Raw genomic sequence first — 21,084 nt, 5'->3', positions numbered from 1 at the left:
AACACCAAGAACATGTACTGGTTCACCCAAGTGTAAGTCCACAGGCAGGGCCTGCTTCGGGGCACTCTGGCAAAATGTCACTAACACCGAGGGTCCCGGGTGCTTCCTGGGGGCCCACACGGACATGCAATGTCCGCTTAACCCTAACGGTTCCAGGGGAAAAGAGACTGCTTCAGGGCCACTCCCAGAAAAAATAAGGTAAAGCATCCCCCAGAAACTGTTAGCTTTTCTCTCCTCTAATCTCTGGCCCAAAACGGGCCACGTGGTCATTGCTGAGTCTATCGGGCAAGAAGGATGGGAGTGTCTTTTGGCCTGCCCTGGACCTGGGTGTGGGAAATGGGTGGCTTCTTGAATAAGATGTCATTTCCTTTGGAAGGAGGAATGGGTGCCGGGCTGGAAGTGAATGGGGACCACATTGTTTTCCCTCCTCCAGCATCTGTCCGCCCACAGCGTTTTCTCCTATGATCTTCTTATAACAAACTCTGAGAAGAGCCGTCAACCTCATCCACCTCCCGTACCTTGTGGTTTGACGAGACAAACAGCCTAGCACTTGGGGTCCTCTTTAAATGATTCCAGAGTGGGGCACCTGGGTGGCTCAGTTGCTTGGGCATCTGCCTCCAGCTCAGATCATGATCCCAGGGTCCTGGGATCAAGTCCCGCATCAGGCTCCCTGCTCAGCAGGGAGTCTACTTCTCCCTCTCCTTCTGCCACTTCCCGGGACTACTTGTGCTCTGTGTGTCAAATAAATAAAAGCTTAAAAAAAATAAATGATTCAAGAGCAAATCAGTTTAGCCACAGAGCATAATTTTTCAGAAACCTGAGAACATCTCTGTTCCTTTTTTTTTTAACTTTTATTTAAGTCATAACTCCACCGAATGCAGGGCTGGAACTCACAACCCCGAGATCAAGAGTCGCAGGCTCCCGAAACTGGACATTTTCATGACTGACATTCACTCACACCAAATCAGTCCCCCGTCTGGCATTTTTCCAAGTTGACACTGAATTTTTCACCAAGGAGCAGGAGCAATCTTTCATTAATTCGTCCCCTTACCCCCCACCCCCATTCTCTACCACTCAGTCCGCATCTCTGACATGAGATTGTGCACATCAGAAGCAGAGGTGCCTGGGGACCCGGCTGGCTCGGCAGGCATGTTGACTCTTGATCTCAGGGTGGGCAGTTCAAGTCCCCACACTGGGTGTGGAGCCTACTTAAAAAAAAAAAAAAAAAAAAAATCAGAGGTCCCTGAAGAACAGAACTGAGCCACCAAGACCTGCGCTCTTGTTATTCACACGGCTGAATTCCCAAAATCCAACACCATGCCTGGCATCCAGCAGGTGCTCAGTAAAGGCTTGTGGAATGCAGGAAGACAGGCAGGGGACACAATATTGTCTCGGAAGCAGACCTAAAGTAAACACAAAAAAATCTGTGCCTCTTCCCACTTACTACTGAGTTGGAGTTTCCAAAGAAGTCTGGTCTAGAGCAGAGTCTTGTTTTTGTCAGTTTTTTGGGTGGTAGCAGTGGTGGGTGTGTCTTAGCTGCAAGCAGACCCACATGTGCTCTTGAGGCTGCCTGGGGATCTGACAGGAAGAGTGGCCACAGTGTTTTGGGTGGGACTAACCTAGAAGTGCAGGGACGCCCTCCCGGCCAGCAGAGATTTTATATTGGATTATACCGTACTGGAGCGCCTGCTTGAACTCACCTTCCTATCAAGCACTGGTGTGCAAGGAAACTAGGGCAAACATCTGATGGGGGGAGAGTTCTGAACCTAGAGATTTTCTCCTGGCTCAGAACAAACTGCAATAAACTAGCAATAACCAGCTCTGGGAAGGGCAGGAAATGACACGTCCCCACCCCAGCAGCTTTTGTTCAAAAAACTGGGTGACTTAATGATATGATCGCATGTGCTGAATTTTTTTAAGCAAGGGCTACTAGACAAAACTAAAACATTTCAGTAATTTTGTCTTAAGGCCAACTCATGTTTAAAAGTTGATTGGAAATTTCAGCATACCCCAAACATTAAGACTGAACAGGTCTTTGTTCTATCCAGGGGTTTCCTTCATAATAAGGTATGAGTTTACTTTTCCTGCTAGTCCCCCAGCCACGGCCCTTGTTTCGTCCTGCATCTTCTTACTGCTTACTCTCCGTGCTCCCCACCCCACGCCACCCGGACGAGAGCCGCTAACGTTCTCCGCACCTGGTGACAGCCAGCCGTCACCGCTCCACACCGCCCTCCGATGCCCGCCCAGGGCACTCGACACCATCTGGCTCAGGAAAGGCAGCATGGCTGCCATCACAATCTCCTGGGATTCAACAGACATTCCCGGATCCTGTCAGAATTCATCAGATCAGAATCTCCAGAGGTTAAGCTAAGAAAATGAGAGAGAAAACCCAGAACTGCTCTTGCCTGTTTCTGATCCAGAGCAGACAGGTACTTGGGAGCCACGCCCACTTCAGACCTGCCTCACGGCTTCCCACGCACTCAGCCCCGCCCCGTGGGTGTCCTGCTGTGTACTCTGAGCCACAGTGGGCTTCTCCATGCTCATCCCACCTACCCCAGGGTAGTCTTGACTCACCCACTCTCCGATCCTGCGCTGGAGCCGTCCTACATACAGGATGCTTGACTTTTCTGTGGTTCCAAGTCATGCATCTTCACTTTTTGAGAAATCTTCATGGCCTAATTCTACCTACCAATTTAATCCAAATCTTCCTATGTTTTTTTTTAATTAGTCGATGTAACATGGTTTTAGGTTGCCTATGAATTGCCCTGCCTTCTCAATCCGTTGTACACCCCTGGGAGCAGAAACCACGTGCTAGGAGTCTTTGGTTACGTCCACTAACTCGTGGTAGCCCAAAGAAGCTACCCTTGCCCCAGCTCCAACCATCTGGACAGTGAAGGGAAATAGGTCTGCAAGGCTCTTCACGGAAATAGGTCTGTAAGGCTCTAAGTACGGGTTGACTCAATTATGCTGTCTGGCTGCATTTTCCTAAAATCTAAAATCCATCCTGCCTTCCAGACCATGCTTGGTCCTGTGCACCAGACAAGCCGCAAACCAACTCCACTCATCAGAAGACAAGGCGCTTTCTGCAGACAGGAGCTGAGGCGGCTCTCGCTTTCTTCACGGACGTGGGTGCAATCCGGCCACATGGGAAGAGCACAGCACTGAACCAGAGATAACCAGCAAACCAAGAAGAACAGCAAGGCTCCGCTTCCAACTTCCACTGAAAAAAACTTGTCAAAAACTGAGTAAAATACAAATACACTATTTTCTTAATTATTCTAATTTATGTTATACCTAATTATTTAACACAATTCTTAGTGGGAAAAAGAGAAAGACAAAATTGGGCGCCTGGGTGGCTCAGTTGGTTAAGCGACTGCCTTCGGCTCGGGTCATGATCCTGGAGTTCCGGGATCGAGTCCCGCATCGGGCTCTCTGCTGGGCAGGGAGTCTGCTTCTCCCTCTCCCGCTCCCCCCTCTTGTGCGCTTTCTCTCACTCTCTCTCTAAAATAAATAAATAAAATCTTTAAAAAAAAAAAAAAGAGAAAGACAAAATTAATTTGTGCAGCAAAAGCATTTAGAGATATGTGAGGACAGGGCGAATCATCATCAGAGAACTCAGGCCTCCAACTACTTCCCTGTGAGGCGAGGCCACAAGTTTCAGTTCCAGCTGAGCTGATAAATGTATGAACATAGTTTGAACCGAACTTTTAAAGATTTTATTTATCTTAGAGGGTGAGCACGCGGGTGCTTGGGCAGCAGCGGGGGAGGGGCAGAGGGAGAGAGGGAGGAACCCCAAGGACACTCCCCACTGAGCGCAGAGCGCGACTGAGGCTCAATCTCACAACCCTGAGATCATGACCTGAGCCTAAATCAAGAGTTGGATGCTCAACGGACTGAGCCAGCCAGGAGCCCCTGATTACAAACTTTAATTTGAAGCTGAGCAAATCCAGGATGACTGCAAATCCGTTTTCAGTACTGAACCATCTCTTAAAGCCAAGTGCTTGTCCGTGTTAACACAGACTCCTAAAAAGTAAGACTTTCAATTTCTTTGTCATCCTTCTCAGTAAGTTTGGAAAAGGAGAAACACTACCAACTGTCAGGAGCTTCCTAAATTTATATGATTTTTTAAAGAAAATAAGCAATAAACACTAGAAATGAGGAGAAACTTCAGAAATCACCTCGCTTTGATCTTCTCTATTATCCCACGCGGGTTAAATTCAGCCTCTCCTCGACTTGCCTGCTCTACCGTTAGCGCTCAGTGCCCCGCTGGACCCAGCCCTACAGGGGCCTTCCTCCTCTGAATTTCTGAAACATTCCCAGTTGGAAGCAGGTCATCTCCTACTTCACAATCCATCTCCAGCCGGATATGCTGATTTTGTCAAAGTTCAAGAGCAGGGATACTGTCTATCCCTTCGAATCCCAGTCTCACACGGTGCTCAGTGCACAGAGGAGGCCCACGAACGCTTTGATGGAACCCCCGCGCCTCGCCTAACGGAGGCCAGCTTAGAAAGGGAACGCCGCTCCTTCACTACCCGGTTCAAGAGTGGACCCTCCTGACCGTTGCTGACCTGCTCAACACAAGTAATGAGAACACAGAAACACATTCCTTTAAGGTCCAAACCAAGTCCTCTCCACAAACGCCAGTGCCCATTTTTAGTAGAGACAAAAGCAATGACCTTCACACAAAGCAATGACTCCTCACGGTCTCACGTTTAGTTCCACACTGGAAACAGCCTGAACCCTTCATCGGGTGGCAAACATGCCATTCGTCTCCAATGTTTTTTTTCTGTCTCCCCACCACTCCACCTCTCTGCACACAGGGTCTCAGCAGGCTTCCTCGGGCACCTGCCCGCCCCCCCCCCCCATCCCAGGGGTGGCAGTTCACTCTACCTGGCCAAACACCAAACACCCCTAAGCGTCCTGGCTGCCGAAGCCAGGACAGGAACAGTGCCCGCGGTGGGGAACCAGAGTCCAGAGTCACTTAAGAGGTGGGACCCCACTCACTGTCACATGGAGACTCTTTGGCAGCTGGACCGCAGTGCTTCACCTCCCTGCAGCCTGTCCACCTGCCCAAGAGCCAAGGTCCTCTCTCTGAAAGGGCGTTCCATGTCACGCCCCAACGCACTCAACGCAGGTATCCTGCACGTGGCGGGCACTCACACTTTTGAATCCGTATTTTCCAGAACAGAAAATCTCATGGTATTGTATTTTCTTAAAATGACCTTTGTGCAATGATTCTAAGCATTTCCACCCACGCACAGGTAAGTAAAGGAGAAGCCCAACAAGTTGTTTAGAAGTTCTGTATTGTGTCATGTAAACTGTCTTCATATACACATGCGTTAAGTGAAAGACTGCTCTTCCTTCTCCCGCCCCCAAACATCACAGTAGACCAAATTCTTGCTAAAATATAATAAAATTAAACATATCCCCTCCTGAATTCTAACAGCTCACTCTAAATTTTCTAACTTAACAATCGGGCGCAGGCATCAACAGTCCCAGTGCTTTCACACGTGTCCCTGAATGTTTCTCTCTTCAAAGTTCCAGGAGTAATGGATTTTAATGCCCTCAAATTGGATAAACCTGACTCTTCAGAGCTTATAAAATTACATACAGTTATGATCACTAAGATTAGAGCTGTTACCTACACACATTATACCCCCTCAAACTACTTAGCACCATGAATAGAATTCTCAATACTAATGTGCTAATTATCCAATGACCAAATACAGGACAGTGACAGTCTCAAAAACACAGATTTGTTATTTTTCTTATATACAATGTAAATTCCCTCCTGTCTTGTCGATCTTTCTGGCAATCTTCTCTGCTGCCTTGAAGGTTCTGAATGATTACACAGCTGTCAAGTTCTTGCTCGACGCTAATTACGATTCCCTAGATCATTAGTAATGAGAAGCTAAGGCATTACATGTAAAAGGCTCTAAGCTAATTTAAATGTGGTAAAATACTGTTAAAATAGAATTGCACTGCGTTTCTTTTCTACCTTCATGCTTCTCTAAAGTGCTATGGTTCCTATCAGATTTCTGTCCTGCAGAGATTCAAATTCTGGGTCTTCCACTATTGGATGGCTTGAGTACCATAAAACATGATTTATCTGGTTTCAAAAGGGACCACGACCTAGCTAAAAAAGGTGCAACCATCACCTTTCTTTAAACCTGGAACAGACATCGCATGGAGTATGAGGAAAAAAACACAACAAGCCTATCCTTCTGCCTGTCAGTAAAGTGGAAAACAGTAAGTCAAGGGGCACGCTATTTCTAAATGGCGCTGCAGTCGCGTGCTTCAGGGTTAAGACGGTCACAAACTCTGTCCGTGACATTTAATGTTCAATCTGCGCCACATTATTCTTAGCACTTCTGCACCTAATCTCCACACACAGTTAAGTCCAGACACCCAAACAATCCTGATTCTGAAAGAGAGAATGCACCACCCATATGTAAAGCCGTGCCTTCCCAGAACAAGCTCCCCAGCTATGCACAAATATCAAGGTGGTATTCTCTTAGGCTGAGTTTTGTCAAGGCTCAGACAGCCCTGTGCGGTGAACTCCCCAAGGTCCCTGCAAAGAAATCTTCAACGAGAAACTCAACACACAGGAGTCCTAAAGCTTCGCGCCTGGCTCGTTAGCACAGAGACACCCAGGCTTCTCTGAGCATGGAGCGTAGTGATTGTGTTGAGGAGGCACATACACGGTTTTACTCTAACTCCGACATCTCTTCCACGTGGACAATGCAGTCTGACGAAGGACCCAGAGAACGTCCCACCAGGCCTAGCTCTGCTAGAGAGCCAGGGAAGCACTTAATGTAACCGTACTGGTGTGCACATCCCTGGGGAAAAAATAAACCTGCACAAGGCCACGGCTGTCCCAACTACGGGTCTAGGCAAGAGTTCAGTAATCCAGTCATGACTCCCAAAGCATAGACCCTGGAAGCTAAGGAAGGCTAAATCCTGAAAGGAAGAACAAAATAACTTCATAGGAGAAACCTGCATACATTTCACTCGCTTCTGCTTATCCTCACCTAGCTCAGTGCATCTGGGTTGAATGTGCACTTTCTAGGAAAGCCAGGCTTGCACTGGGAACGTGGTCCTGACGTGGAGTCCCGCCCGCCCCCCTCCACGGCCTGGCGTCCCCGAGCTCACAGCCCCGCATCTGCGACAGGACGCAGTTCCACAGCAATGCCCTGAACCGGGTTTTCCGTGGTTTTCGCTGTGTGTCCAGGAAGCACCTGTGAACAGAAGAAAGTGAGGCCCTTCCCTGGGAAGGTCTCAGGGAACCCAAGTTGAAACGGACACAGAGTAATGCATAGCAGAAACTTCCTCCTGTGGGCTTCGTAAAACACGCATGGTATACAGACGCCCCCAGGGTGGAAACAATCGACACTAATTAACTAATACCAGGAAGAGAACCCAAAACATTGGTAGATCAAATTCTAATGTGACAATTTACAAGTAGACAGTGCTCCACTGGGTTAATAAATCAGAATTAGCTAAAAAGACAGTATTCCAGACACCACGTCACTGAAGACTCCCACTAGGCATACACCCTTCGTCAGTTACATTTAGAGGAACGGTCACGACAGGACAAAGAGCAAGCGCCATGCTCACTCGTGCAGGCCACTGGGTTGCTCGGAGTAAACCCTGCGGTTCACAGGCCAACACGCACATCCTCCCTTCAAGTTACGGAGTCCTTCTTCTTCCGGAATGGTGATTTCAGCCGCTTCCATACACTGGTTTTGGGTTTAGATTTTTTCTCCATGGCCAGCACTGCCTCCTTCTCTTTCCTACGTATCTCCCGTACAAGGGCGTGGAATACATCATCAATGTAGTAGCGGTATGCAGCGGACGTCTCAAAAAAGGGACAGCTGAATTCTCGCGCCAAAGCCAGTCCTTCTTCTCTGGTGACCTTTAAAAATGTAAACATGAGAAAATGCATAGTGGTAACCACAGAAAACAATCGCAACTGCCTCCAGAAGTGAAAAGCGAAGGGGCAATCTGAACAGAGAGCTCCTCAACTCCTCCTTCCTATGAAGTGACTGATTTTTTTTTTTTTTTTAAAGATTTTCTATTTATTTATTTGACAGAGAGAGACACAGCGAGAGAGGGAACACAAGCAGGGGGAGTGGGAGAGGGAGAAGCAGGCCTCCCGCGGAGCAGGGAGCCCGATGCGGGGCTCGATCCCAGGACCCTGGGATCATGACCCGAGCCGAAGGCAGGTGCTTAACGACTGAGCCACCCAGGCGCCCCGAAGTGACTGATTTCTAATCCAACTATATAACAAATCCAAAATTGATATAGCCAATTAGGGATAGACCATAATTTCTCCTAGGTCTGAATTATTTAGACTTTTTCTAACTTTTTGCTACCACAAGCAGCCTGGCAACCAACATTTCATATATATATTCCTGGACAGATTTTTCAAACAGGCATTAAGCGAGAAGCACTGTGAACTTATCTACTGTCAAACTACTTCCGAAAAGTCTGTACCTACTCCGCTGCTTCCACCAGTGGTCCCAATATGCCTGTCCACTATTCCTTCAACTCTACACCAAACAGCCAGATTCTACACACTGTCGCCAATCTGGGGAGTCCAGCTTACTCTAGAATCCTCTATAATTTCTCTTATTCTCCCCTTCCAGGTCCCCTTAATGATCTTCACCATCAGGAAATGTATCTTGAAGTCTAACCTACATTTGTCCTGCTGCAACATAAACTGACAAATTGGTTGATCACTTTCTAAGGTTTTAGGAACATTCCATGATACTTCATGTAATACGTACTCTATTTGTCATCTGATTACCACGCTGTGGATTTTATCCTGTAAACTGATTTCTAAAATTCAGATTTTTATCCAAGTTAATTGCAAATCAGTAGATTTAGAGAAATTTCTACGGGTAAAGAGAAGTCAATTTAAAATTTTTACTTTAAAGCAGAAGAATCTACATACAGTGAAATGACGACGACCAGTCTGAGACCAGACTGCATCTCTGCTCTCTCCTCACCTGTCTCAGCTGCTTCAGGTCCGACTTGTTTCCCACCGGAACCCGACATGACGACGACCAGTCTGAGACCAGCCTGCATCTCTGCTCTCTCCTCACCTGTCTCAGCTGCTTCAGGTCCGACTTGTTTCCCACCAGAACCACAGGCGTATCATCAGTGCGTCGAACTCTGTAAATGAGCTGCTTAAATTCCCGAACTTCATGGAAACTTCTACGGTCGGTGATAGAGTAACAGATGATAAACCCCTCTCCTGCCCTCATGTACTGATCCCGCATGGCTGTAAACTCTGCCTGGAGGGGAACAGGATCATTAATGTAGTGATGAGACCCAGGGCTGCACACACATTAGCTATGATTTCAGATCAAAGAAGACACATATCAATTACCTGCTATCCTGAGTCAGAGAGCATGAAAAATTGAGAAAGACGAACTGGTGATCTTCTCTGCATAAGCCTTCCCCTCCCCTCTACTACAGTGAGAAACACCTTTACACGCAGCATTCTGAGATTTAATACCTGTCCAGCCGTGTCCAAAATGTCCAGGTTGGCAGGCTCATCATCAATACGGATCCGGATTTTATAAGCATCTTCTACAGGAGGGAAGAAAGGTGTACTATAAACCCATAAGCACAGGAATTATGTAACCTTATTTAACTTTCTTCTTTTTTGAGTAATCTCTAAGCCCAAAGTGGAGCTCAAACTCAGGATGCCAAGATCAAGAGTCGAATGCTCTACCAACTGAGCCAGCCTGGCACCCTGCAACCTTATTTTAAAATTCTTCTTATAGAGAAATAGATTATACACAACTTCTTTAAATATCCAGATTTTCTCAGGAAGCATGCTCAATCCATTGAGATATGTAAATTGGGTCTTCAACTGAGCTGTTTTGTGTTTTTCACCTAAGTGATGACATAGGTTTATTCATTGCTTATATTTATAAGACGTCATCTAAAACTCTAGGCTAAAAAAGAATTCTTTTTAAAAAATATTAGGCTCTGGGGCACCTTGGTGACTCAGTCAGTTAAGCGTCTGACTCTTGATTTCAGCTCAGGTCATGATCTCAGAGTTGTGGAATCGAGCCCTGCATTGGGCTCCGAGCTGGAGGTAGAACCTGCTTAAGATTCTCTCTCTCCTTCTGCCTCTCCCCCTGCCCCGCAAAAATTAGGCTCGAAAAGTAACTTTACCATTTGTTAAATAGTTATTAGATGCCAGGCATTATACTAAGTAATCTATATACCTTAACTCATTCAATAGTGGCAATATTCCAATAGTGACAAATATTCCAATCCATAGTATTATCTCCACTTTACAGATAAAGAAAAACTCTGAAACATTAAATGTCTTTCCCATATTACAAAGTTAATTATACAGCCAGAATTAAAACCAAGGGCTGCTTGATTCAAAAGCCTTATCTACTTAACCAAATACTATGGTTCCTCCTTATTTTCATACTATATAAGAAAAAAAAATCATTTACTTTTTTCTAAATAATCCATATTGTCATAATCTCTCCTTCATGAAAACAAATTTCTTTATGGGCATTATTATACGAACCTTGAAAAATACAAGAAAATTTTTTTAAAAAGAGAGAAACCCACTCAATATTTTCATCATTCAAACAATTGCTGCTTACACCCCAGTGTATTTCAGTATTTTTTCTTGAACCCCTGCTCATGACTCTTCCTCAAAGATAAAGAGCCCACCGAACCAGTGTTTCTCAAACTACAGGCCATGATCCGCTAGGATTAGGGAGTTGTGAATGAATTTAACGCGTTGGGACCAGCATTAAAATAAATAAGCAAAAATCTACAAGAAAAAATACAAGAGCATACCACATGCAGTGACATACACAGTTTCCTGATACTTCAGTTACGGGTAAATATGTACCACACACACACTCGCACACGTACTAGCTCCAATGTAGAACTGTTCTTCTCAGAGTTAGCAGCCAAAGTTTGCCACAAAGCCCCCTAAAGAAAAGGCCCTAAATTATAAACTCCTCGAGAGAAACTACTGCATCTTTTTGTTCACCACTGCACTCCCAGGGCCTACAACAGTACTTAGCACATGATGGGAACTCAAGACACATAAGTACATGCTGTTGAATCAGATGGTATTGTCCGGAGAGCAGCTGACCGGGGGAAAAAAATCAACTGATTAAAAAAATTAGCTCTTTCAGAGAACACATATAAGTTTTGCTTTAAAGAAAAAAAAAAAAATACTTGTGAAGTTCTAAGTAAATTATCTTAAACCCTAAACTGAGTTTATTTCTAGAATCCTCAACATAGTTTGAATCCCTGAGCAATGCTGTACATTTAAAAAAAAAACAAGCAGTGTTTCTATTTTCCTCAAGCCACAGAAGCATGAACTATATAGAACGACTGCATCCAAACCTGGCTTGGCACAGAACTCTCTCACTGGCTTTGTGGAAAACAAGAGCGGCAGAGGCCTGACCCAGTGGAAATCCTCCCGAGAGACCCAGGATCCTGACACTCTGAAAACACTAGCAGTATGGCTCCCGCCCTCACCGTGCCCTCCCCTCCGTTTTTCTTTGTATCTTTAACCCCTTAGAATCAAACCTGCTTCCTCATAGTCCAGGAATGACAGTAGTATTCTTAGTCTTTGTAGAGAATAGCAACTTTTTTGAAAAGGCCAGACAAAATTTCTTTTTCCTCCACCAGTGTTTTGCCAACAACAGAGCACTAAGAGTTAGAGAAGACATGAAAGAAGACCTTACTAGGTAATAAACTTGAGGAATAAGGAAGTAAACGAAGAGCTTCCAGGGGAAGAAGTCCAGGCTGCAGGTCTGAGTTGTCAGACTTCAGCAGGCTGGCTGGACTTGTTTTTCTGCTTCCTTTTGTGGAAGTTCAAACCAGCTGACTCATAGTTACAGAGCCAGAGACCCTTAGAGAAGTGACAGCGAACGGCTTCGAGGCCTGGACACTTCTCCTTTTACCTGGCAATATAGCCTGGGAACCCCGAAATCCTAACGGACCAAAGTGTTCCAGGAACCTTCAAGAAAAGACGGACACGAAAGACGGCTTACCGACCTACCAAGTTAAGGGAGAAAAAAAGTAGTATCTGTTCACCCAGTGCTATGAAACTCTTGCTAAAAAATCTTATAAGGACACCCACAAAGGCTCCAAAGAGAAGCAGTTAAAGACGGTTTCAAAAACTGACACCAAGACAGGTCCATAGTGTTTACTTAGAAACTTAGGTGGTAACTCGACTTACCGATGGTGGGGTCGTGATCTTCTGGAAATCGGTGGCTGATGAACTGCATGGTCATGGCTTCAAAACAAGAAACGAAAGTTAAAATCCACAGACGCGACCCACGGAAAGAACAAGCGTCAGCCTCCCATCTGGTGTGGGTGCGGATGAGCACTTCTTGGGAAATGCAAGCACCGGGCACCTACCGCTTTTCCCCACGCCGCCGGCGCCCAGCATCACCAGCTTGTACTCCCGGGAGAGGCCCGCGGGGCTGCCGCAGCTGCTACCCGCGGGGCGCGGCCCCGGCTCCATGGTCCCTCGGGACGCGCACCTGGAAAGCAAGAAGGACGCGCTGCGCCCCGGCCGCAACCGGCGCCCCCGGCCCCCTGCGCCCGCCCCGCGCCCCCGACCCCCTGCACCCGCCCCCCGCACCGGCCCGGCGCCTCCGGGCCCCTCCCCCAGCCCGCGCCCCCCGCGCTGCGCCCCCGGCCCCCGGCCGGCGTCTCCGCCTCCGGCCCCCGACCCCCACCACCGGCCCGGCGCCCCCTCACCTTTCCCCGGGCGGCCCGGCCGGCGACACCGCACAGCGTTCCCAGGTACTGCAGTTTCCAGAAGAAAAACAAAAGCGGCAAAACAACTCAGGGTTCCTCCTCAGACCAGGGCGCCGGCAGAGAGCCCAGGAGGCGGCCCCCCAGGCCCCCGGGCCCTCCGCGCGTGCCCGCCCCCACCCCCACCCCCGCCCCGCGCCGCGCGGATCTCCAGCTCGCCCGCCCCACGCGAGGTTCCGGCGCTGACCTGTGACCCCTCCCGTGGCCGGGGAAGATGGCGCCACCGCGGGGGGGCGGGGCCGCGTGACGCGCACCTGGCCCCGCCCCTCGGGGAACCCGGCTCGCCGGCGTGCGCATGCGCGAGCCGTGCCAGGGCGGGGCCCGGCCACGGGTGCGTACTCACGGGGGCTGGGTGTCGTTTGTGACAAAACCTGAATGGGGCCCAAAGTAATCCACATGCGAATATGGGAACCCCAATCCCCGCTGAAATAGCGCAGATGCAGCTACGGTACCGGGGCTCTAACCGCAGGGGGGTCCGGACTCCACGCGCAGAAAGGAGACTCGAAAAGCCGGCCTGCTTTGTTGTAAAATAACGTACTTCCCCCAGCGGAATGAAGGATTTTGGAGACACCTGAGCTTCCGCCTGGGCACCACCACTCCCCTTCACCTCCCTTGGGGAGGACACGCAGGTACTAGGAGGAGTTGGCCCTGGGAAAAGGCTGATTCAGCTTCTACCGAGCCTCTTTAAGAATGCTTTCCCAAGAATAATTTGTGAATTAATGTATTTCACTCCCTCACTAACCGTGTTCAGTAAAGGACGCCTCATGTACGGGAATGGAGGGAGCCCACCAGAGTTACCCTCCAGGTTTTCATCGGGACTTTGAAGGGTCTACTCTGGACAGTCATAAACTCTAGCAACTATATGCAAACTTCTGGACCCATGTATTTATTCTTCTGGTGGGTTCTAATTTCGTTATGCTTATCAGAAGTTTATAAATCTTAGTGTATGGATGGGTTGTGGAAAAGAGAAGAGAAACCACAAGCAATATTTATACATTTATTTATAATGAAATTATGGTCTAAATATTTACAACATATAGGAAACCAGAGAATATGTTTATTATACAAAGCCAGCCTGCAAAGTATTCAAATGTGCAAAAATGACAGTTCAGAATCTCAAACTACTCCTGGTTCAGCAGACTAGCTCCTTCTTTCACACATCAATATTTGATACAAAAAAGTTCTTTTGGCAAAACCTGTAATGCCAAGAAAAAGGACAAGTTGCAATCTCAGTCACTAAGTCCACCATCCATCCTACTGTGAGCAGTCACATCTCTCTATTTTAGCTGCAACCAGTTCGGAGAGAGAGACCACTGTGTTTCGTTTCTGTGGTGAGTTCTGACCAGCTTTTGATCAAGCGGTTTTCTCGGACCCAGCTGAAGACATGGAGCTTATTAGAAGGGCAATAGAAGCTGCAATGCCTTTCTGGGACAAGAGTGCCTGAAGGTGCCAGCTTTGGATCATCCCAATAAAAAGACATAATGAAGAAAAAAACCAAAAACCCTTCATTTTCCTACTCAGGATCCAGCTATATCCAACACCTTTAAATTAGTAAAACTGCATTTTCCAAAACAGAAAAGAATGCAAAAATGAAATAGGGATGAACTGTTCTTAGATTTAAAGGTGCCGAAAGGGAAGGATGGTCTTAAAATCAACTCCCCACTAATAAATAGTAAGTCTTTGTGACCAGTTGTCAGCAAAATTGACCAAACAGTAGTAAAATACAAATAAAACTTTTTTTGTCAGAATAGTGGCCATTCATGTGGAAAAGGCTGGACAGGTCAAATGTATACTGGAATGACCCTGTTGGGATGCTCTGTTGAACAAGCACATTTCACCAACTGTTAAAAAGCTTCTGAGACAAATTTGTGATTCTAAGTAAATTTTAACAGATACTATGCCACTGCAGAAACAAGGATGTTTAAAAAAGAATGAAGCCCCTTTAAGAGAGGGGACATTGCATCTCTAACTTCTGCAAAGGTCCATGATGGTTCCCAACACAGGCCCCAGAGTCTTATTAAATCAAATGCATGCATTATTGCTAAAGAGAGTCACCAAGGGTCAAAGCTCTGTTCCACTGTTTCCTACGGGGCCATCCAGAATGGCATCTGCTGTTTAGCTCGTGGTTGTGACGAAGGGTACTGATACCCCAAACTCCAGCCCTGTGGAAAACTACTTGCATTTTTATGACCCCCGTGCTCCTCCTCTTCATCAGATGAATCTGCAGCATAAGCCACCAACCCGAATCCCTTCTCTGCAGTTTTCATCTTCTTGACTGGATAATCTAGAATAGAGAAAAACAACCCCAACCCCATCCCCCACCAAGACAAAAAAAAAAAAGATAATACCATAAATTCGTTAATAAAAAAAAGATGTTAATTGTAAGTGGTTAGTTGGACACCATTTTGAGGTCACAGGGTCAATGGTCACCCAAAAACGTTGAAGATCACACGAAAAACAGCACCAGCATCAGCAAATGTGAATCCACCAGAACCATGTAAGAAAACAGAGAAAGAAAAAAGAAACACAAAAAAAAAAAAAAAAAAAAGAAAAAGAAAAAAAAGGAAAGTTAGCAAGTGAGTCTCTGGAGGCTGATATTTCACCTTTTAAAGAGTTAAAAGAAAAGAAGTTAAGAAAAGAAAAAAATGTATTTTCTTCTGTTCATTTTTATTAGGACTACAGGCAAAGAACAAGTGATCCCGTATTCCTCTAAATTCTGGGATACTAGGAGGCAACACTTTTTTAACAGCCACAGGCTGACCATTCGTAACCAAAAGGAACTATGAGGAGAGATGCAGCTCAGCTCCCAATACAAAGAAAAATCAATCTTTTTTTAAAGTAGGCTCTATGCCCAACATGGGGCTTGAACTCATGACCCGAGATCAAGAGTCGAAGGCTCCAACTGAGCCAGCCGGGCATCCGGAAATATCAACCCTTAAGTCTTTATCAGATTACCTCCAGGTATTCAGACAACAAAGGCAACAAAATTTTGAAACAACCTACCAATCATTAATATTTCCTAGGGTTTTAATGATGCTATGTATAAAATATAAGTTGACTTTTCTAGACACACTTCGATTGAAAATAAAAGCCCATGTAACTATATGCTGCCTTATTTAAAAAAAAAAGATATCCTCCTTAGCCTGTAGATATTAGAAGTTGGATTAAACAGCTGACTGAGTGCCACCTGAATGAACATCAGGTCAGAAAACTAGTAACCTAGGACCAGTCTTAGCTGCCCGCGTGTCCCCAGCTCCACGTCACTCACCGTGGCCCCCTGCTCCGGCCCCAGACCCATTCCTGTCATCAGACTCTGCTTTCATTCCAGTCACTGGGAAGGCTGGTGGAGGCATCAACTGCCTGTTAGAAGAAAAACCATGACAGCCTTTCAGACAGATCCAATCAATTGTACCTTCTCCAGCGGACAGTCAACCGTTCACCTCCACCCTTTCCACCTGAGCCCCCCTTTGAGCTACTAGCAGGTTGTAAGGTGCCAAGCTATTAGCCGGTTCAGGCCAAAAGTAGAACACTGCTGTGGGAGGCTAGTCCCGTCCTAGGAAGGCTCAAAGAACCACACAGGAGAGGGATGGCAGCTGGACCCCCCGTTCAAATACCTTAGTCCATAATATTCTAGGATAATAGTCTAGGAATTTTTTTTTTTTTTTTAATAAACATTTACTTGAGACAGAGAGAGAGAACATGGGCCGGGGGGAGAGGGGCAGAGGAAGAGGGAGCAGCAGACTCCCCAATGAGCAGGGAGCCTGATGTGGGGCTTGATCCCAGGACCCCGGGATCATGACCTGAGCCAAAGGCAGATGTTCAACCGACTGAGCCACCCAGGAGCCCCTATATTCTAGGATTCTAAGTAGCAAACACAGCTTGTGTAACACTCCAGTCACTGCCTACGCTTAGGAAAATGGCCACGATGCGGACAGTGAAGTAGAGGAAGATGCCTGATAAGCAAGAACTGAATGACTCAAAGCCCAGGGTAACTGCCTCAAGACTGAAAGGGGCAGCATAGTGCAGCAGTTATAAAAAAAAAAAAAAAAAAAAAGTTTATTTGAGCCAAAGGATTTCATTACACTTTGATCGATTTTTTTTTTAAATGTAGGTTCCACGCCCAGCATGCAGCCCAATGCGAGGAGTGAACTCACGACCCTGAGATCAAGACCTGGGCTGAGATCAAGAGTCGGATGTTCAACAGACTGAGCCACCCAGGTGCCCCTTCATTACAGTTTTAGAACACGGAAGCTCATAGCAATGGTCGCTATTCACACTAATGGTGTAAACCAATGACATCTGAATACATTCATGTAATTATGCTCCAACTAACTTACCTGTCCCTCTCTCGCTCTTTGCCTGAGGAACTTGCCGGCTTCGATCCTGCACCTTCAATCTCATTCTGACTGGAGAAGCCTGTACCTAAATTAGTCATATGAATGGGTCCATGCTATGAGCAGAAAAATACAGTGGCATTAGCAAATCTACAACTGCTGCATTGACTTTAGCTCCTTAATGTAACTGTCAAGTGCCTCGCCTTTCTGGTTGCAGTAAGCTCACTACATAGCCCTCTGGGATTTGGAACATAACCACAGCTGGAGGAGACGTGATCTTTCTCTGTAGGACTTGGTCATGCTACATGTATCTGCTTTCAACTATCCTCTTATAAACTATAAAAATGCTTCAGAGTTTGTTTCAAAGAACATTTCAAGGGCTCTGGCAAAAAGTAAAGGTGCTTCTCCTGATAAAACAAAATGGCGCCAAAACTACACATTTATTTATTTATTTTAAAACTTCACATTTAAAAAACATTTTAAAAAACTCTTTACTTGAACGCCTACTTATATACCGTGTATGCCCAGAATCACTACATTTCTGCCCAGTTTTTGCTGTGGGCAGTGGGGACTGGAGAAAGTAACTGTGCTCTCTTTTACGCGGAAGAAGAACAGTAAATTGAGAGCCAAGGTTAAAGTACAAACCATATGCTGGTAGGTAAAACGGAAGTGAGAACTATCTGAGGCTTTCAGGAGTGCTGTATGAATAAGAGGAAGTGCAGAATTCTACAGAACTCCTTCTAGGTACGAGTCATAGAGCTCTCGACCTCTCTCCACGTGGAGCTTTGTATTTTCCTATACTGATCCCAAACACCAACCCACCCAAATGGAGTCACTCTTGCTTTAAACTAATCCCCCAAGGAAAAAAACCTAATCTAAATGGATTCCAGAAAACAAAAATCTAGTATTAGAAGGACGGTTAATATAGATGTGAATTTATCTTTCTTTAAAGGAAGAATATAGTAAGATGAGATGAGGAAAATAAGAGTATTTTATTTAACCTGGTATCCAAGAAGTCCAGATTCTCGTTCATCTGGCAGCTCTTCTGTGAATCGCCTCTTCTGTGCCTGGGGTTGAGCTGGGAGTGGGGGCGGGGGTGGGGGCTGGGGCTGGGGGCCGGCAGGCAAGGCAGTTTTGACAGGAGCAGCAGGAATAAAAGGCCCACTCATCGGACTCTGGGACCAAAACAAACGAAGGGGAAAAAGGTGTGAGAATGTCCAGCCACTTAATAAGGAAAACAGTAACACAATAGACTTTAATAATCCATGTGTGTCCTAGAAATCCTGTATCTCTGGTCCTTCGCTTCCCTCCTGGATCATTTGGTGTCAGGAGAGCCTAGCCTTCCCCCCTTCATGGGAGGAAAATGCTAAACTGACAATTCCTCCAGGGCTCTGAACTCTCAGGAGAAACCTGCTGTGCACTTGGGCAAACATGACCAACAAATAAAAATTCCAGCCACTCACTTAGTTCACAAGTTATCAAGCAAGAACATTCTCCAGTTTAGACCCCTCTCATCAATGTGATTAGCTCTTTCTGGATTATAAAGGCTGCTAATGCTTGTGGCAAAGGCAAGTTCATCTGCCACTTCTAGGGATAAGTTGTTACAGCAAGAGGGAGTCTGTCCAATGTTGTAAGAGATTGTTCCAGAAAGGAATAAGGACCGATCCAGGATGTATTAGAGAAAACAAGCACTTCTCAAAGGGCAACTCTTATTAAACAAATGGCTAATACCTATTGAATGCTTGGGTCATCTCACTTAATCTTTGCAACCTCTGAAATACCATCATTATGCCCATTTTCTAGAAGGAAACCAAAGCCTGGATGGGCTGAGTCACATCCCAGGATCGCACAGCTCAATCACAGGAAAGCATGAGGAACCCTGGCAGCCTCTGTCTAAAGCCCAACCCTAAGGGCCAACTCGGTCATACTCCTTTCTGGTCACAAAGCAACGTGGCTCAGAGCTGGAGACCTACGGCTCTGCCAAACCTTACAAGGAAAGTAATCAGGACGAGGGGTCACAATCAGAATTTAGGAAAGTCTTCTGTTGTTTCACACCGTACAGCCCCCTTCAGTGCTCCCAGCCCACCAGTCGGGAGCAGGGCCATGGTGCAGGGCTGCGCACCCCTCTCACACGGGCACACTGTGAGAGGCCCACAGAGAAGAGCCCACCATCAGTCCATCTCCCTGAGCTCACTAGCTTCTCCCCTGCCTCAGAGAAGGGGTGGACATCATCCATCTGGATGAGCTAGCTACCTACCCTTTCCTAAAATTCTAGTTTCTTATGTAACTTGAGAAATATACAAGAACATTTCTAATCCTTAAGTTGGCAAAGTTCATGTACCTCTCGGCCCAGAACCCCTGCACATGGTGCATTTCTTCTGAAGATTAGTGACTCAGTTCCGATCATGGAGAGGCATGTAGGCCGGCCCCCTTCTCCTTGAGGCAGGGGCAGGCGAGCGACGGCCCACGACTGCGGCTCATCACCCACTTCGGGAAACCCAGTGTTCTCAGGGCCCCGCCCCGCGCGGTCGTTCCGCATCGTCCTGGGCTGGGGCTGTGCCCCCTCAGCGACGGAGGGCAGCGGGTGTGACAGAGCCCGCGTGGCCCGCAGGGTCTAACCTATCTGCCACCTGGCACTCCAGAGCAAGCTTCCTGACTCCTCTTTTAAACAACCACTTGGTGGAAAGACTCGTGACACGGAGCTAGAGACTTCGGGACGCACACACACGTGTACACGCTGCCCTAGAGCATCTGGGTAGCTTGGGAGCGGTGACACCGCAGGAACAGAACAGAAGACCTCGCGCTACGCAGGAACGACACGCTTTCTTCCCGCAGGTGCCGCCGCCTCTGCCCGGGCAGCTCTCCCGAGGTCAGCGGGGTCCGCCCCGCGCCTGGCCTCCTACCTGTGCAGTGCCGGCCGGAGGCTGCACCTGCGTCAGCGGGTACTGGGTCGGCACAGGTGGGACTCCAGTAGGTAATGCTGGCAAGACTCCAGGTGCCAACGAAACGGCTGGGGGCACTATGCTTGGTGCTCCGTAGGGAGGCTGAACTGGCTGCTGAGGGGGGGGAACAACAGGGTAACCAGACTGATAGCCATTGGATGGATAATATGGTGGCTGAGGAGGGACACTACTTATAGCAGAGGGTTGTGTATAGCCTGAGGGGGAAGAAAAAAAGTGTTTAATCAGCTGTAGCAAAAGGAGACATTTTGGCTGAATATTAACTTAATCTCTAGGGAAGAAAAACACTGAGGGACGAATGGCTTTCCAAATTACCGTTAAGTCGAAGGGAACACTCTTAGTGCCCTGGCACGGTCTAGCCCTAAACACCCTACTTTATACATAAATATCACTAACAAAACTTTTCTTTTTCTTAAACACTTTAAGACATACACACCTGGTAAAGGTACAGCAGTATTAATCTGATTCACAAATCTAGAATATTCAGCATGAACCTGCAAGAGAAGGGAAAACAAATTCATATGGGACAGTCCTAATTCACAGAGTATTTGCAAGGGTCTGACTATACGACTCTCAGACCAAAGCAGCTAGGAATTAAAAATATTTCCACTGATTAAAAAAGAAAAAAAATTTCCATTGACATTTCAACCAAATTTAGACTCGTTTAATCTAAATTTTAATAAGGCGCGGGGAGCCTGGCGGGCTCAGTCAGTAGAACATAGGACTTTTGAGCTCAGGGTTATGAGTTCAAGTCCCACACTGGGTGTAGAGATTACTTAAAAATAAAATCTTAAAAAAAAAATCCATCAATCAAGGGGCGCCTGGGTGACATACTCGGTTGACCGTCCAACTCTTGGTCTCAGCTTGGGATGTAGTCTCAGGGTCATGGGATCGAGCCCTGCATCAGGCTTGCAGTCAGCTCGGAGTCCACTTGAGACTGTCCCTCTACCCCTCCCTCCCTCTCT

General features: G+C 46.8%; 2 protein-coding genes and 1 non-coding gene across 10 annotated transcripts in view; all 3 read right to left on the bottom strand.

Moving 5' to 3' along the window:
* Nucleotides 1-5,286: 5,286 nt before the first annotated feature.
* On the bottom strand, nt 5,287-12,951 carry RIT1 (Ras like without CAAX 1). Of its 6 annotated transcripts, XM_031031664.2 has the most exons (7): nt 12,769-12,951; nt 12,424-12,548; nt 12,242-12,298; nt 11,587-11,709; nt 9,524-9,597; nt 9,108-9,299; nt 5,287-7,915 (listed from the first exon to the last, which is right to left on the bottom strand). In XM_031031664.2, the coding sequence occupies exons 2-7, from the start codon at nt 12,527-12,529 to the stop codon at nt 7,685-7,687; spliced, it is 783 nt and encodes a 260-aa protein (XP_030887524.1). In that variant the 5' UTR covers nt 12,530-12,548; nt 12,769-12,951; the 3' UTR covers nt 5,287-7,684. The 6 variants fall into 6 exon arrangements, with proteins under 6 accessions (XP_030887524.1, XP_081681601.1, XP_006736777.1 ...); XM_081825475.1 differs by lacking the exon at nt 12,424-12,548; XM_006736714.3 differs by lacking the exon at nt 11,587-11,709 and having other exon boundaries at nt 12,769-12,949.
* An 857-nt stretch (nt 12,952-13,808) lies between these two features.
* The window catches only part of KHDC4 (KH domain containing 4, pre-mRNA splicing factor), a 16,941-nt gene continuing 9,665 nt past the window's right edge, over nt 13,809-21,084 (bottom strand). The window contains exons 9-14 of one of the 3 annotated variants that reach the window (XM_006734773.3): nt 20,556-20,613; nt 20,063-20,316; nt 18,161-18,334; nt 17,163-17,275; nt 16,094-16,185; nt 13,809-15,109 (exon numbers count right to left, since the gene is read on the bottom strand). In XM_006734773.3, the coding sequence (XP_006734836.1) occupies nt 14,910-15,109; nt 16,094-16,185; nt 17,163-17,275; nt 18,161-18,334; nt 20,063-20,316; nt 20,556-20,613 (891 nt within the window). In that variant the 3' untranslated portion in view covers nt 13,809-14,909. The other 2 variants (XR_014146682.1, XM_031029702.2) reach the window with 2 other exon arrangements.
* On the bottom strand, nt 19,212-19,347 carry LOC115941441 (small nucleolar RNA SNORA42/SNORA80 family). Its single transcript, XR_004076196.1, has one exon. It is a non-coding gene; the product is annotated as a small nucleolar RNA SNORA42/SNORA80 family (small nucleolar RNA).

Source organism: Leptonychotes weddellii, chromosome 6 (assembly GCF_054177405.1).
Source record: "Leptonychotes weddellii isolate Sample4059 chromosome 6, ASM5417740v2, whole genome shotgun sequence".
NCBI lineage: Eukaryota > Metazoa > Chordata > Mammalia > Carnivora > Phocidae > Leptonychotes > Leptonychotes weddellii.
Note: the sequence above shows the minus strand (reverse complement) of the source record. Positions and strands in the feature narration are given on the sequence as shown.